Source organism: Pan troglodytes, chromosome 3 (assembly GCF_028858775.2).
Source record: "Pan troglodytes isolate AG18354 chromosome 3, NHGRI_mPanTro3-v2.0_pri, whole genome shotgun sequence".
NCBI lineage: Eukaryota > Metazoa > Chordata > Mammalia > Primates > Hominidae > Pan > Pan troglodytes.
In genome coordinates, this window is record NC_072401.2 from 158,758,759 (window position 1) to 158,774,435 (window position 15,677).

Genomic DNA, 15,677 nt, shown 5'->3' on the forward strand with positions numbered 1-15,677 from the left:
TATGAATGCTGAATCCCTCGCTTGGTCAAAAATTATCTCAAGGATCACTTCCTCCAAAACTTAGTACCTACTTCCCTACCAAATAAGCTCAGTTCTTATTGTGATTATTTGGTATGCGGCTTAATGCTCTACAGTTATTTCACCTGTGTTCCAATATCAACGGTAGGAGAACTTTCTAAAATAGAAGGCTTATCTCTTGCTACACATTTAATCTTTTCCTCTCCTCTGGCTCTCCCCCAAACCTCCAAAACAAGCAAAGAAACAAAACATGTTTCCTTCCATCCTGGAACCACTATCTCCTTCTCTCTTAAAAACGTGATGTCTCACTTCCTCACTTTACTCCACGTCCATTCTTCTACACCACTTATTACACTGAAGATTTTTTCTTTGTGTCAACCTGGAAAAATCATAGGCTACTCATTGGTCTTCATTTTTTTCAGTCTCTGCTGTATTTTATCATCTGGGCCAATTTCTGTGATTTTTCTCTCTCTCCTTCCTTGGCATCCTTCACTCCCCACCTTGTGATAGCACTGACTTTTTTTCCTTCATGGCTTCCTCTTCAGGGGATTTCTTCCTGTGAGATTTCCTTTTCCTTCTGACTTTATTCTTCACTGTTCAGCAACCTTCATTCTGTTTCTGTCTTGTATGTGCCATCAGGAATCAGATTTAATTCATAATTTGGCTGCCCGCATAGCTGGGATGGGCGGGTGGATAAAGGAGCTCACAATAAAGCATGAAGAATCACTCTTCTATTTACTCAAGCCCAAGTCATACATCAATGTTCCTCCCTTTGTGCCTCCCATTTCCAATGACCTTCCCACTGAACCTGCTTCTGAGGTCTGCCTCAAAACAAACTGCACTTTAGACTGCATGAATTTCCCACACTTCCTTACTGCGCGTATCTACTCACCAGGTTTCCAGCTGCCAAAATCCTATCCCACCTTTGATTCTGCACGTGCAAATGATGCTCATCTTTCCTGGCCCCTTTGTTCAAAATATATATATCTCCCCTAACAACTTTTCTCAGCCTTTTCTAATGGCTCAACTAAATAATCTTGCCTTTCTCTGAATTCCCACCAAACATGATACTATCGCTTTTTATTCTCTAATATACCTAACTGCATGTCTTCTCTCTCCCTTTGGCTATAAACTACTTGAAGGCAGAGACTAAGCCTAATTTCACTTTGCATTTTCCACAATGCCTCAGCTTCAGACAGGTACCTAAGGCATAAAAGTGTGAGTTGTTTTCAAGATCACAGAAAATCCAGTTTAAATGCAGGTCTTAGGTTTATTCACAGACTTAAGACCATCAAGTTACTCATTTAAAAAAAAAAAAAAAGGAACTAGCAAGTCACACATTACACAGAAACTATAATATCCACCATTGTCCGTTGTTTTTTAAGACTGTGAAGCTGAAGCAGTTATTTCTGCTGCCAAACTTCCAGCAGTAACACTTAAAAGTTGCCAGTGTGGTATGATGCCATCAGTTTTCAAAACTTAGAAAGGCTCATTGATTTTTACTACGGATTTCTTACACAATCACTTCCTTTAAGGCCAAATGAGCCAACCATGATTGACAGAAGTTACAGAACGAATAAATGTTATGGTATCAACATAAAAATTATTTCGTTTCCTGTGCTTACTTCAATTTCCAAGTTTATTTCTAGCTCCCATTGCCACTAGTCATCACCATTAATGCGCAGCACAACATATTTTTATACATCCACCCACCCAACTCCCCTTTACTGAACCATTTTGGCACAATCATCATACCCAATTTCAGAGAAGGTAAATTAATATCCTAATGCAATAAAGTGGCTCTGCTAAAAGCAAGATAACTTGGATAGGACTTATTGCCCACTTCTCAAGTAAGACAAATGAATCTCACACTAGGGTGGTTATAATAGCAGTTTTATTACAAGACTGGCAGAGTGACAGTAACTATAAATCCTAACTGTTGTTAGATTTTTTACTTTACATAGTTGTAGTTATGAGTCTACTCTTGTAAGCCAGAACAATTATTTTATAATTAGTTTAGACATGTCTGAGCCCAGAAGGAAAATTTCTATTTCAATCATCTTGTTTTTCTTGAAAAGAACCTAATGATACCAGAAATCAGATCAATTCAATCTTCATACCTGAGTTTCTAGCCACTTTTCAAAGTTGAAAAGCTTTATAAAATGCAATTGCCCAGAATTTTAGGTATGCTTTCCAAGTGCAATACAAAATAGCAATAATGGATTTCCACGCACTAGACGAAAACAAATAAACAAAAAATAAACTTGCAACCTCATTCTCAAGGTAGAACATGGTCACCATCCTATAAAACATAATACACACCCCTAAATTTGGACTGCAAATCTATCACTTAAACATCTAGTAAATGACCCAATTTGTTTACATGGCCCTGTAGCTTTTTATGGCCTTTCCATAAAGAAGTTATTACATCCATTCCCTTTATTTTGTTTAAGAGTGTTTGAATGAGCCCCAGAACCACAGGCTAGTTAAACAAGCCTTCCTTAGATGGACGTGGTCTCATATAATTCACCACTACCGGGGAAATTTTCAGAACAATGTTTGTAGTTTTGAAACACCACACATTCCTACATACCAAAAGTATTTCCAGTGCTTTATGCAGTTTTAAATGTTCGGCAGATACATTAAATAAGTTCTATTTTTCCATTTTTCCAAGTAAACTTGTGGCATTTACACTTCTTCCAGAAGATTTGCACCTCTGAGTTTTTGCTACGGTAGGTTGGCCACTTAGAAATGACTGCAAACAAAGATTGCAAGGGAAATGTAAAATCCAGACACCCTAATTGATTTCCTAGGATGTAAATGTTAGTTCTAAAAGGAAACCATTTTAAAGCTGTTAGTTTAATGGGGTGCCCAACCGATGCCTATTAAAAGTTATCAGTACAGATTAAAGATAAATTTTCCACCGTGAAGCAAAAACTTCTTTAAAATAAGAATAGAGATGACTTAATTACTAATGTTTTCTTCGTTATCATGGCTTAAAACCTCAAGACTGCTAATATTCTCAAGAAAACACAGATTAAAAACCACTTTTTAAAGGGTTAGTATTTATCAATTAGGTATCTCGACTCAGCATCTCTCAGTAGCCTAGCCAGATTGTGACCTGGGAAATTGCGTGCTATTTTCAGATTGCTGCTTTTGAAATAGACAGTTTTGACCACAGTGACTAACACAATGCAAAGATACAGTTGAAGCCACTTGATATGTATATAACTGTTATATATATATATATATAACTGTTTTATATATATATATAACTATAAATTTGGAATATCTCTACAACTATGCATTTTGTTACTGACTTTACTTTTATTTCTAAACAAAAGTACATTATTTCTGGAGCTCTACATGAAAATGTATTGCCTCTACAATACAAGAGACTAGACCTCATGGCATACTAGTGTTCTTATAACTTTAGATGCAGACATATATACACACACGTGTGTGTGTGTATATCTATATATGTGTGTGTTCTTTTTCATTTATAGCTCCAGAAATAGTGAACTTTTGTTTAGAAATAAAAGTAAAGTCAATAATAAAATGCATAGTTGTAGAGATGTCACTGCCTATTGAAAACAAAGAATCCCCTGATGCCTTTTATTATCTACAAAATTAACGCATTTCCAGCAGAGATCTGCCTCTAGGACACCCCATCTCAGGCTATGGATGTACAGATCTATACTTTTCATACCAGCATTATCCAACTTTTTCCCTTGTTTTTAGAGTATTCACAAAACCACCAACTACTATAAGAAATTCATCTAAATTTTATCCATCCTTTTAATGGGTAATCCAAAGGCAAATCACACTCTAGTAAGAGAGAGTCTTTAGCATGCTTCCATAGAGCAATCTGAAAACACTAATCATTACTGTGTTTTTCCTATGTTCTTTACAATTTGCACCCTGCCTGACATAAGATCTCAGGTTTAAAGTACAGTAAATTAGAAATGAACACTGCAGGTTTCCCCCTTTTCCCAGACCCAGCAAGAAATTTCCAGTAGGAGAAATGAATACTTCTGTCTTCTAATTTGTTCACATCTTATATTTTAAGCAAATGTTTCTTCTTAGCACACTGATTTTAAATATCATCTGCTACCAAAGCAAAATAAATTATAAAGCTTTAATGACTCTCAATTTGCATTTCTAATCACCCCAGACTATGAATATATATGGCATTATGGGAAACAAGCTGTGATTTATTCCCCAGCAGAAAAAAAAGATAAATAATTATGACTACTTAAAAAACAGATGTCCTTATAAATACGCAGCAAAATAACTGCCAGAAACAACAGGAGATAAGTACCACGTAAGTCCAACTTCTGTTATTAATGGTTTCTGATCTCTGTAGTGACTCAAAGGGCAGGAGCAATGGCCAACTGGGCATATTTAAGCACAGAAGTATATTTCTATCATGCAAACATTGAAATGCTTAAAATAGTATCCACTCATGAACAAGGATTTCCTAGAATGCAAATAGCATAGCTTCAAAAAATGGCATGGCATCAAGATAGTACATCCACCAAAAGAATTCAGTCATTTCAAATCCTTAAATACCACAAAATCTTTCCAGCATTTATATACACGGGACCCGAATGAATGTCAGTGGAAAAATGATGCAGATACTCAATGAAGTGTAACCTCATAGCAATTAATTTTCCACAAACTTGAGACCTTAAAAGTGTTAAAACTGTTTTCTTTGCCTGTGATGTAACAGCTTCATTACTTTAATTCAGTGTCCTGGAAGCTGCCTCCCTTTTATCCCAATTGCGGATCCTTCACCCAGCCTCATTCTGCACGCCATCCGTTTTGTGAATGAAGTGTGAAAATAGCTCTTTGTTTACATAAAGAAGGCAATATAGAGTAGTGTGGACACAAGCTCAGCTCAGGAGAGTGGAACTGAGGCTGCGCAGCCTGCCCTTCTAACCTGTTCACAACTTCCAAACATGCCTGATGACTGAAAAACATTCCAGCAACAAGTAGTTATCTGCACACACCAAAGCAGAAATCTGCCACTGCCTGCCTGCTGAGAAAGGAACTGAATAGAAAGGGTTTTGATGGAATCTTAGACGTGAAGACTTTTCTTTTTGTTCTGTTTGTTAACTGTCAACCCTGCAGGAAGTACACACAGCATCAGGGCCTTTGAATGCATAGGTCTAGGACATCTTTCCACTTTTTCTAGCCTCTCCTCACTCTCAACATTCTCGATGCTTCTTGTCTCTCACCCATGATATATGCCTCTTCATGCCTCTATTCTTTTCTTCAGGCTGTTCCCTCAGTCTAGGATCCTTCCCTCTTTTTCTCCCTCTCAGACCCGCTTCAAAACACATCACCTCCTCTGTGGGAACTTTTCTCCTTCAACTTCCCTTCCAGACAAAACCAACCACTTAGTAAATCAATAGAGGATTTTTGAAGTGAAATAAAGCACTGTGTTCCCATAGCACTTTGAGCACAAAACTAATAGACCATGAAGTAAAAGGAAGGATCTGCCATCCTCTGACCGAGTTTCTCAAAGGCAGGTCTGCATCTTCTTCTCTGCATATGCGGCACCTAGGGCAAAGCTTAGCAAAGAGCAGATGCTCATAAATATTTGCTGAATGAAAACAATGTTCTAATAAAACATTAGACCATTTAACTTATGAAGGAAGAGGCACGTGGCTCTGAGTCCTGGCTTGGAGTCAGACCAAGGTCCAAACATCTGCCAGCTGTGGGACCTTAGCTAAGCTACTTAGCCAGTGAAGCCCTGGTGTTTTTCCTAATACCTCACGGAGAGTTTATACACTGCATACTATCTGCAAACATTGAGGACACATGTGGCACCTAACAGTCACTCCTGGAGAGTCATTATTAAGCAATGCAAAACTAGAAGCTTACTCAGAGCCCTTTAGACCCATCCAACTACCCTCTAAAATGCATCTAAATCCTGCTGCGCCCAGGTCCTTCCTGGCAGATCATGCTGGTTTATCAGCACATAGTGTATACAGTAGAAATGTAAATCCACATCCTTGCACTTACCATTAAAATGCCTTGTTCTGTTTGAGAATGTTGATTTCCTTTAAGGAATCAGACCTCTACTTTGCCTCTGCCCCACAAACCCCAGCAACAACCCAATACATACCTCAGTGGACTAAGAAACAACCCAACTACTAGTCTAAAGAAAATAAGCCGGCTGGGCACAGTGGCTCACCTCTGTAATCCCAGCACATTGGGAGGCCGAGGTGGAAGGATCACTTGAGCCTAGGAGTTCAAGACCAGCCTGGGCAACATAGTAAGACCCCCATCTCTGAAAATAAATACAAATATTAGCAGGGAGTGGTGGCACACACCTGTAATCCCAGCTACTTGGAAGGCTGAAAAGGGAACATCACCTGAGCCTGGGGAGGTTAAGGCTGCAGTGAGCTGTGATCATACCACTGCACTCCGGCCTGGGTGACAGTGAAACCATGTCTCAAAAATAAAACAAAACAAAACAAATACAAAAGGGAAAAAGCTAAGTACAAAAAAAAAATCACAGTCTGAAAATGAAAGAGGAATTAAGTGGAATAGCAAGAGAGCAAATTTAGTGAAGCCAGCCTGGCAAAGATAGTCTGGTGTGGAAACAGGGCAAATAACCGTCCAGGGAGGAGCCTACTCAGTCACTAGGGGATGATAAAAAGTGGCTTGAAGGTGGCACATGAATTCTAACGAGAAATCTGATGACAAATAAAATTAACAAAACTAAATTTTAAATGCATTCCCATGAGGTAAAAGGCAAAATTAGCGAATGCTACCAAAAATATCACTTATAACAACTTGGCTTTAATTATAAATGTAGTTATTATAGTTCCTCTTTATAATTTTTAGCTCCCTTTGTTTTCAGATTTGGGAACTTTGCAAACCAAAGTTTAAAAAGGTAAATTAATAATATTTTAGGCAAGCCATTCAAGTTTATAGCTATGAATTTATTTTCTGACGGTCTTGACCAAAAAAAAAAAAAAAAAACTTGAACTTCTGAATAGACTATCCCATAGAATATAGTGTAAATAAAAGTTAAGGTCACTCACTGAATATATTTCAAAAATAATAGGTTATACTTTCTAGCGTTCACTAAACATGCTTATTTATTCATTTTTATGGTACTTTTATCATTGAGATGTACTGTTAAATGAAATGTTAAAATTATTACCAAAAAGTTTCCTTGTGGAACCAAGCATGCCAATGTCAGCCATATTATTCATCACCATCATTGAATAAGCCAAAATATTAAAATAAACATCCTTCATCTATATACTTGCTTAAAGTACGGTTCTAACATAATGGTAACCATTATAAAGGTAGTATTTCCAGTTATTTGCCAATTTGTCAGATGCCTACAGAAACAGAAGTTATCACTATATATATATAGTGATATATATATAACAGTATATATATAGTGATATATATACTGTATATATAGTACATATATACAGTATATATAGTGATAAATATATATATACCATTCCATTTGACTAATGTGATTATTATGAGATTGTTTCCCTTACTGTTCCTGTAAATAGTTCCAAGGCAACAGATTCTTACCTCATCTCCCAATCTGAAAACCATGCAATCCACTAACATAATAAAGAAATGCTTTTATAAAAAGTATCTGAATTTTGAAACTAGGATTCCATTTTCCTAATTGGTTCTCACATAAGGAAAAATGTATCACTACATTAGCAGTTTAATAGTGGCTGTCTAGTGGCCTTGACAAAGTCAAGTCAACTTCCGCTCTCTAGGCCTCAATCTGCACATCAATGAGGATAAGTTCCTGGGGTCTTTCCAACTCTAACATTCCTCATACCACACATGTTGCTGAGTTCTAGCCTGTGCAAGTTATCCTTGAGCCACAGGTAAAATATAGAAAGTACACAGATTTTGGAGGCTTGTCATCTATGCAACATTTTCAAGAGTCCTTGGTCTGCATCACATGACAGTCCCCATCTTCAGAAAATATAAGGCTATGCACAGCAATGACACTTTTAAAAGAGTAACCAGTTCTAGGAAACCTATCCATTTGCCTGGTACCTGCTCACTTGGTAACATAATCTTTATCAAGAGTAAAACGTGGTACTCTGATTGGCACAACCATCACTACCAATACGTGAACAAGCTATCTTCCTATTTAAGAAGTCAAGTAGTGTGCAAGCTCCAAGACCAAAAAGATATCTTAAAAGATGGCCTGTTGTTAGAGTTAACAGCATAGTCTTTCTTTAATAAGATACTAACTACCTCCAGAACCTTTCAACAGATACTCATCAGGCACACTCTGCCATACCTGTCTCAGGTGCTGGAGTTCCTACAGGAAGCGATTCAAACAAGGTCCACGCTCTCAACAACTTAGATTTTATGGTGGGGGTGAGGGATGTTGGTAGATAATAAATTAATTAATAAACAACAAGAATATCAAGGAGTATTAAGTACTACATAATTAATTAATTAACCTTGACAAGACAGTGAGGGGTGGTTAATTTAGATTTAGTGGTCAGAAAAAAGACCTCTCTGAGGAAGTGAATCATTTAATCTAGATGAAGGGAAGGTGTTATCCATGCAAGAGCAGCTGGTTAGTGTTAGCCAGAGAGGCAGGGGCAAATGACTGGAAGTTGCAATTGTATGCTGAGTGTGCCATGTTCACCATCTCATCACTCCCCCAGCCATAATCCTTGAGGAGCTAAAGCCAAAAGAGCTGCAGGAAGGGAGCTTGAAAGAAGCCATACCCCTTCTTACTCCAGGTCCTTCAAGTCATGGGTCAGGCCTGAGCTGCCAAGCAGAGAGGAAAAAAGACAGAAATTTTAACCCCAATATGAACTAAAATTGTCCACAGCTAAAAGTGTCAAAATGCTTAACAATCAGTATGGCAGGAACACTGATCGATCAGGACAGAGGCCAGCAGGGTTGCAGAAGTATCTTAGAGGCCTTAAGCAGTACCAGGCACTGGAATTTCTGCTTCATCACGTGTTGGTCCAGTTGTCTTAGAGGAGTTGCACTAGTCTCTTCCCAACTCATTGGAAATATTTCAACATTTCAACATTTTGGTAATCAGTATGGAACTAACACTGGTGCATACTAAATGATTATCAAATATCAGATGTCTCCTTAGGAGATTTAAAAAACGGGAGATTTGAAAAATAAAATCATAGTTGGAGGCAGTGGTGGTGAAAAATAATACAACATACAGATTGTTTACAACTGATCTTAGCCAAAAGATCAAGAAGCAACAGAGATTGCTTAATAAATGAGTTATACAGAGATTACATAGAGTTACACAGAGTTATATATTCTGATTATGTATAATGCTTCCAAATTAGAAACATGAAAATCAGAGTAAGTAAATGAAGGGATTTTATGACTTCTACCATTTTGGTTGATACAAATAGAAACCTACGGGGAAAATTTCATCAGTCTTGGAAACTTTTTTTTTTTACTATGAAATTTACGAATGTCTTAATTTGTTATTACTTATTCAACATATCACTTTATCATTAGAATTTTGTTTCCACAAAGGGTGCAAAAGTTTATAGATAAAACTTAGAACCTTATCGTCTAAAGCTTGAAAAAAACATGAAGTGGAAGCTAATATACAGAAGATATTTAAGAAATAAGTTTCAGGAAGGGTGAAATACAAGTAGACAAAGCTAAGGCTTCCGTGCCTGACACAGAGCTAGAGGTCATAGAAGAGATGGCAGCACTGAGGGAAGTTTAATGTCCAATCCCATCCTCTATTTACAACTATTTAACAAATGATATATTAGTCCCTGAGGCTTCCTACAAACCTCTGTACTTTCTAAACACTTTTTAGTGGTAAAAGCAAAGTATATCATCCATCCAATATCTATGATTAAAATTGATATGGAAGAAAAATTACCACATAATAGAGCTTTTTAATCATCTACTGTGAAAAGACAAAATTCATCATTACATAATGGCACTGTACTTGTTCAACTTCCTCAACTATTTCAAACAGCAGAGAACCAGGAGGAAGTTTTTCTTTTTTTTTTTTTTTTATAAAAAAGCCTTTAAACAACAAAAATAAATATCACAAAGGTCACGCAATAAAACTTACAGGGAAACTTACAGGAAAGTCCCTTTAGTCTGCAGTTAGAGCCTATTTACTCTTGGACACTGTTCTAAATATTGTGGTTATCTGTTTTTGATAAAACAGAGATTTGAAGCTGCCACCTAAAAATGATGGCGAGGGGACTGGGCACCTTTTTTAATTTCCCATTTTTAATTTAAATTTTGTTAGATACAGGAGCATTGACAGTAGGAAGAGAAAGCTGGCACTGATAAAAAGAGATGGAAAATCCATAAACACAAGATACAGGCAAAAGGGCACTACCAGCAGACCAAAGTAAATTGCCCCACATGCCACAAAAGCCCTTGAGAAAAAGAACACATACAATAACTGATGTTAATAAGACCAACCGTAGCGAATAGCGGCGTATTCCAAATCAAAATTCAGAATGGCTAAAGAAAATGAGAAAAAAATGATACGCATGCTCTTAATCTATGAGTAAACTAAAAATCACTCACCAACAACACAGGTAGAAGAGGCATTCCTCCACCAACAACTTTGTCATTGACATCTCTTTGTGCTGTATGCAACAGACAAAGTAGGTTTTGTTTTGTTCCTGAGTGTATGATTCTTTCTGCTACAACTCAGAAGCACTGTCCCAGAACTTAATCATTCCACAATAGGCGTTCTCATCTAAAACCAGCGTGCACAAAATATGAGTATTTTTCACCATGGTCATACAACAAGTATACAGGCCAGACACCCTCCAAGCAAGTCAATGTTATCTTTTAATCTATTTCCTCAAGTTAAATCTGAAGACTCTTGTTTTCATATGTGAGACAGGGTCAGAAGTAAGGTTAAAAATTAAGTATAGTATATGAAGTCAACTTATAATATTAGAGGATAAAACTTTGTACAGTAAAAGTGGCAAGAATTGCAATCCAATGGTAGGTCAAAAACCAGATACCTAACAATATTGTAAATGACACTAACCCTTCAAAGCTAATTCTGAACCATGTCCACATGATCCAGTCTAAATCCATGTATGCAGCATTGGCTACAGCAATCAATTTCCAATTCTACCTCCTCTTGAAATACCAAGTTAATATTAAAACTGAGCAGCCCGAGGTACCTGATTGAGTAATCACCATTAGGGACTTTAGAATACTCAAGAAAAGAGAGTATCATGAGGAGGGGTCCTTGGAGACAAGAATGAGCTGCTATAGTCATAATATATCAATTTGGACATTTCAGAGTTAGAGAAGACCTTTCACAAAACGATGCAATGCACAAACTGGGCCAATGGGATCTTCTATGTGGTATCCTCAAGGAGGGTTCATATTTACAGGACTGTACAACTGTCAAAATTGAGACAGCAACAGGGCAATCAAAATTCAATCATAATTCAGTATGTGGGCAAAAGATTACCCACATAATGGAAAATTTGAAAGACAAAAAGAAGAAGAAGTAGAAGTAGTAGTAGTAACGGTAATGGTAGTAGCTCTAACAAATCTGGTTACATTCCAGGGGAATCTTCTTCAGCACCCACCTGTTACCCTCAAATCTTGAAACATTGACGTATAAAAATCAACCTGAGCATGTGCAAGAAAATAGCTCTATATTGCCCCCTAGTGCTGGCCAGTGCCACTTCTCCTTGGGCTAAAAACTACAAGTAGTTCCTCTACTTCTAGTTACTTCCTGCTGCCATTCTTAACATAGACCAACCCCCAAACATAGCCTAATCCTCTACCCACAGATTAGGAAACAAGCAGCAATTTTTAGCATCATGCATCTTAGGAATGGAAATGGCCCAGCCTCAGATGGCAACAGAATGTGTGTGGCCTGGCTTAATGAACTCATCTCTCCTGGAGGTGTGAATCTACTTGGGTAAAGTGGCCTATGACCACATGCTGCATGACAGCTCTGGGACCCTTACAAAGTGATGATAGCATGGGGATCACAAGAGAGAACTAAAAGGAAAGGACAAAGAGAAGCACAGGTCAGCAAAGAGATTCGGGCAGATGCCAAGAGAGGCTTGATAAGACAAGGCAATAGGAGAAATGATATGGGACAGGAACAATAAAAAACAGAAGCCAGGAAGCCAGGAATATTGTGCATTGTTGTCATTATGGAGGAGCTTGGCTAGTAAGAAGCAATATTTTGAACTGGACATTTATTTTACATGAGAAAGAACAAAGGTTGGTCTGATGTGTTTCCTGCACGGGTACAGCTGGTGCTGTGGCTCCTTTGATCACTTTCCCCCAGACCTCTGCAGCTACTGTGATTAGAGATACATCCCTAGGCTGCCCTTTGATCAGCAGCTCAAGGAGTCTGCAGGTGCCATGTGGCATCACATTAGCAAGTTGTAAGAAGCACCACACTAATATTAGCTGATAAATGTGATACTATGTCTTGCTGCGCAACAGCAAATACAAATAACGTTTGCAAAAGTCAGCAGAATCCTTATTTTATCTACTTTTATACCCTAAAACTTTCTGTGCTTTCTTAAACATGAACACTTCATAGAGTTTAAATTCAAAGTTGAAGTCTTGAAACACCCCAATATGAAAAGGAGAAAAAATCACTCTGACTTAAAACTATAGCACATCCTATCTTAATTTTGTAGGTATGCCACTTGTGTTCATTTTGCATGGTTAATCAAGTGACAGAATCCTTGCATTCTGAATAGATGATATACAAAGCAGTAAAAACATGTATATTCCTTTTCAAATTACAGTAAGAGCCACCACTTGTAAACAGGGCGTTAAATATTCCAATTTTAGACAGCCTACATGAACATTGTGGTTTCATGTGCAGTATAAAATTTCTATTTACAAAGTATTCTCAAAAATGACTTCATAATGTTAGATGAAGAGAAAAAGAGTTTAGAAATTGAATGATGTAAATCATATGGGTTCAGAGGCTAAGCAAATTACACACCCTGAAGCTGCCCTGGCTTTATGAAAGGAGCCTTTCTCCAGCTCTGTGCAATCCCAGCCCAAGGGAACTTGCATCTGAGAGTTTTCTAAACATTTCAGGTACACTTGAAAGCTGAAAGTAATTCTCATTTCCTATGCAGGATTAAGTCGTTTCCAGCACACACAAAATAGCAGTCATTCACCAACACATACAAAAACACACCACCAGAAAGGTAAGGACTTCAGAGTACAAAGGCAAGTTTAAAAAACAAAAAACTAGGGAGCAAGAGAAATACACTTTTTAATTCCTCTAAAAACGACCACACAGCCTCTTGACCTCTATATTTCCTATCTACTCATTGATTAATTGATGACTTCGACCTAGAATGCTTCAATTAATGCGGCTGATACATTCCCTGACCGACCCCCCTCGCCCTCCCCAAATCTGAGTAAAGTCAAACATGCCAAGGCTCATTCATTTTGGATTCGTTTTTAGAGGCAGTTCTTGAACTTCTAACTTTGGCAATGAGCGAACCTGCAATGTGCATTTGAAATGACGTTCACAATCGCTCCCAGAATGTCCTCACTCTGCAATGGCACTCACGTTGCCCTCTTGGAGCTTTGTGGCAGCTCCCGAAGTTGCAAACTACACTTAACCTTTAACAGTCCATGCCAATGAACGCAGCGCACATTTGCATGTAAAGAGAGACCAACGATACCTTCACAGTCTGGTATACATCACATACCAACGCACAATGCCAACGTTAACACACACAGCGAGAAACAAGCAGGGGGAGAATGGGGGAAAGACTCACCGTTCTGTTCCTTGTTGCTGGAAAACTGGAATTTACTACTCAGGTTGGATTCCGCCTGAGTCCCCTGTCTCTGGCCGGCCAGGGCAGATGTCAGCAGGAGAAGCCCGAAGAGGCTCATTTGGCTGACTGGGGTGAGAGCTCACTCACGGCGGGCACTTTGGAAGCAGCGACTCCCGAGTCTCTTTCACCACCGCCAGGGGAAGGCTGCACTGGGGTGGAAGCGCCGAGCCTGCTCTGGCAGCAGAGAATCGCAGGGTAGTTTCCACATAATCCCATCCAAAACTTTTTCCTAGAGCCCTCTTCTGTGTCTCCAGTTTTTGAAAAGGATCAAAGCAAAACCTGGACCTGAACCAGTTTCCCAAGGTTTAAACAAATCCTGAGCTGTGGCGAAGTGGTGGGGGTGGGGGTGAAGGCGAGGGAGGAATGAGGGGGTGGGGACGCGGGGGAGCGGCGAGAAGTCCCCAGCAAGTTGCTGGGAGCACCTGTCAGTTCGGGGGACAGGACAGAGGCGAAAACTCAAGGGTTGCCCGCAGCCAGACTGGAAGCCAAGTCGGCGGCGAGCAGTTTCTGATCAATAACAAAGCTGCCAATAGATGCGGCTCTCCGGGCGCCCCTCTCCCCCGCCCCACCCCCCACCCCCGAAGGGGGAGGGGGAAGAAACAAGGCGAGGGCGCCGCGGCGTGTCCCACGGGCCGGGGCGCCGGAGCGGGGCCGGGGGGCTCCGGGCCGACGGCGGCCCGGGCGCAGGCGGAGAGAGGCCGCGGGGCTCCCGCTCCTCAGCCCGGAGCGCAGTTGGCCCCGGGTTCGGAGCGCCGCAGCACGGATTCCGGCACCTGGCTTGAGTTTTCCGCGACCAAAGTTCACCTTGTTCGGGCTCGTCCCCCGCTCCTCAAAGCCTGGGGCAATTCGGCCGCCCGGGGTCACCGCGGGGCTCCGGTTGTTCCCCGTCCCCTCCCCCCACGCCTCGGGCTCCGCGCTAACCTCGGGGCTACGCGCGGCGTCTCCGCACGGGGTGAAGAGGGAAGGCCGGGGCGGCCGGGAGGATCCGGCTTGTCCCCTCCCCTTTTCTACCTTCCCCCCGCCGGGCGGCAGACAGGAGGTGGGGGCCGTGGGCCGAGCCCGGGCGGAGCGCGCGCCTGGCGAGCGGGGGCGGCTCAGCGGCTCTCCCGCAGGCGGCCGATGGGGCGGGCGGGGGTCAGCGCCTCTGGGAGGGGCAGCCCTGGGACGCGTCCGCGCGAGCGGGCTTGGCCGCCCACTGGCTGTCAACAGGTGCTGCGCAGACAGGGGGTGCTGCGGGACTCGCTGTGGGCAAGACCCCGGTGGCCCAGGAGAGGAACGCGGCCAAGGCGGCCCCTGCTTTCCCTTCCACGGAACACCTCTAACCCCAAATACAGAGCACGATGGGTGGTGAAGGGTGCTGCAGAAGCAAGAAGTGGGAAAGAACTTCCTGCAGCTCTCCTTCTCCCGCCCCCTGTCGCCTGACTTGTCATTAGTTTCCAGGAGGGCTCCCCACTCCCTAAGGTCTTTGCTGGGACCCTTGGCCAGAGTTTCAGAACAGAAGGAAGAAGGGAAATGAATTCAAAGGCTTTCCTCCAATTTCCAGCTCCCTAAAGCAGGACAGATAAAGCAAAAGTAAAGGCAGCCAAAATAACATTCATTTAACAAGTACTATATTTACTGAATGCCTACTATGTCGGGCACTGTTTAGAGGTTGGAGCCGCAGCAGTGAAAACAGACAAAAGTCCCTGCCCTCGTGAAGCATACGTAGTAGTTGGGCAGCATTAAGCTAATAGCAAGCTCTTCTGAGAATGATGTCTAAGGGACTCAGAATGATCCTGCAACCTTGGACTTTCCTACAATACAGCCTCTAACAAAACTAGG

General features: G+C 40.7%; 1 protein-coding gene across 2 annotated transcripts in view; it reads right to left on the bottom strand.

The window, feature by feature from the left end:
- Positions 1–14,966, bottom strand: part of PDGFC (platelet derived growth factor C) — a 210,535-nt gene extending 195,569 nt beyond the window's left edge. The window contains exons 1-2 of one of the 2 annotated variants that reach the window (XM_063809961.1): positions 14,778–14,966; positions 13,797–14,030 (exon numbers count right to left, since the gene is read on the bottom strand). In XM_063809961.1, the coding sequence (XP_063666031.1) occupies positions 13,797–13,914 (118 nt within the window). In that variant the 5' untranslated portion in view covers positions 13,915–14,030; positions 14,778–14,966. Of the gene's footprint in view, positions 1–13,516; positions 13,632–13,796; positions 14,031–14,777 lie in introns of those variants that run through there. The other variant, XM_054683457.2, reaches the window with a different exon arrangement.
- Positions 14,967–15,677: the final 711 nt, after the last annotated feature.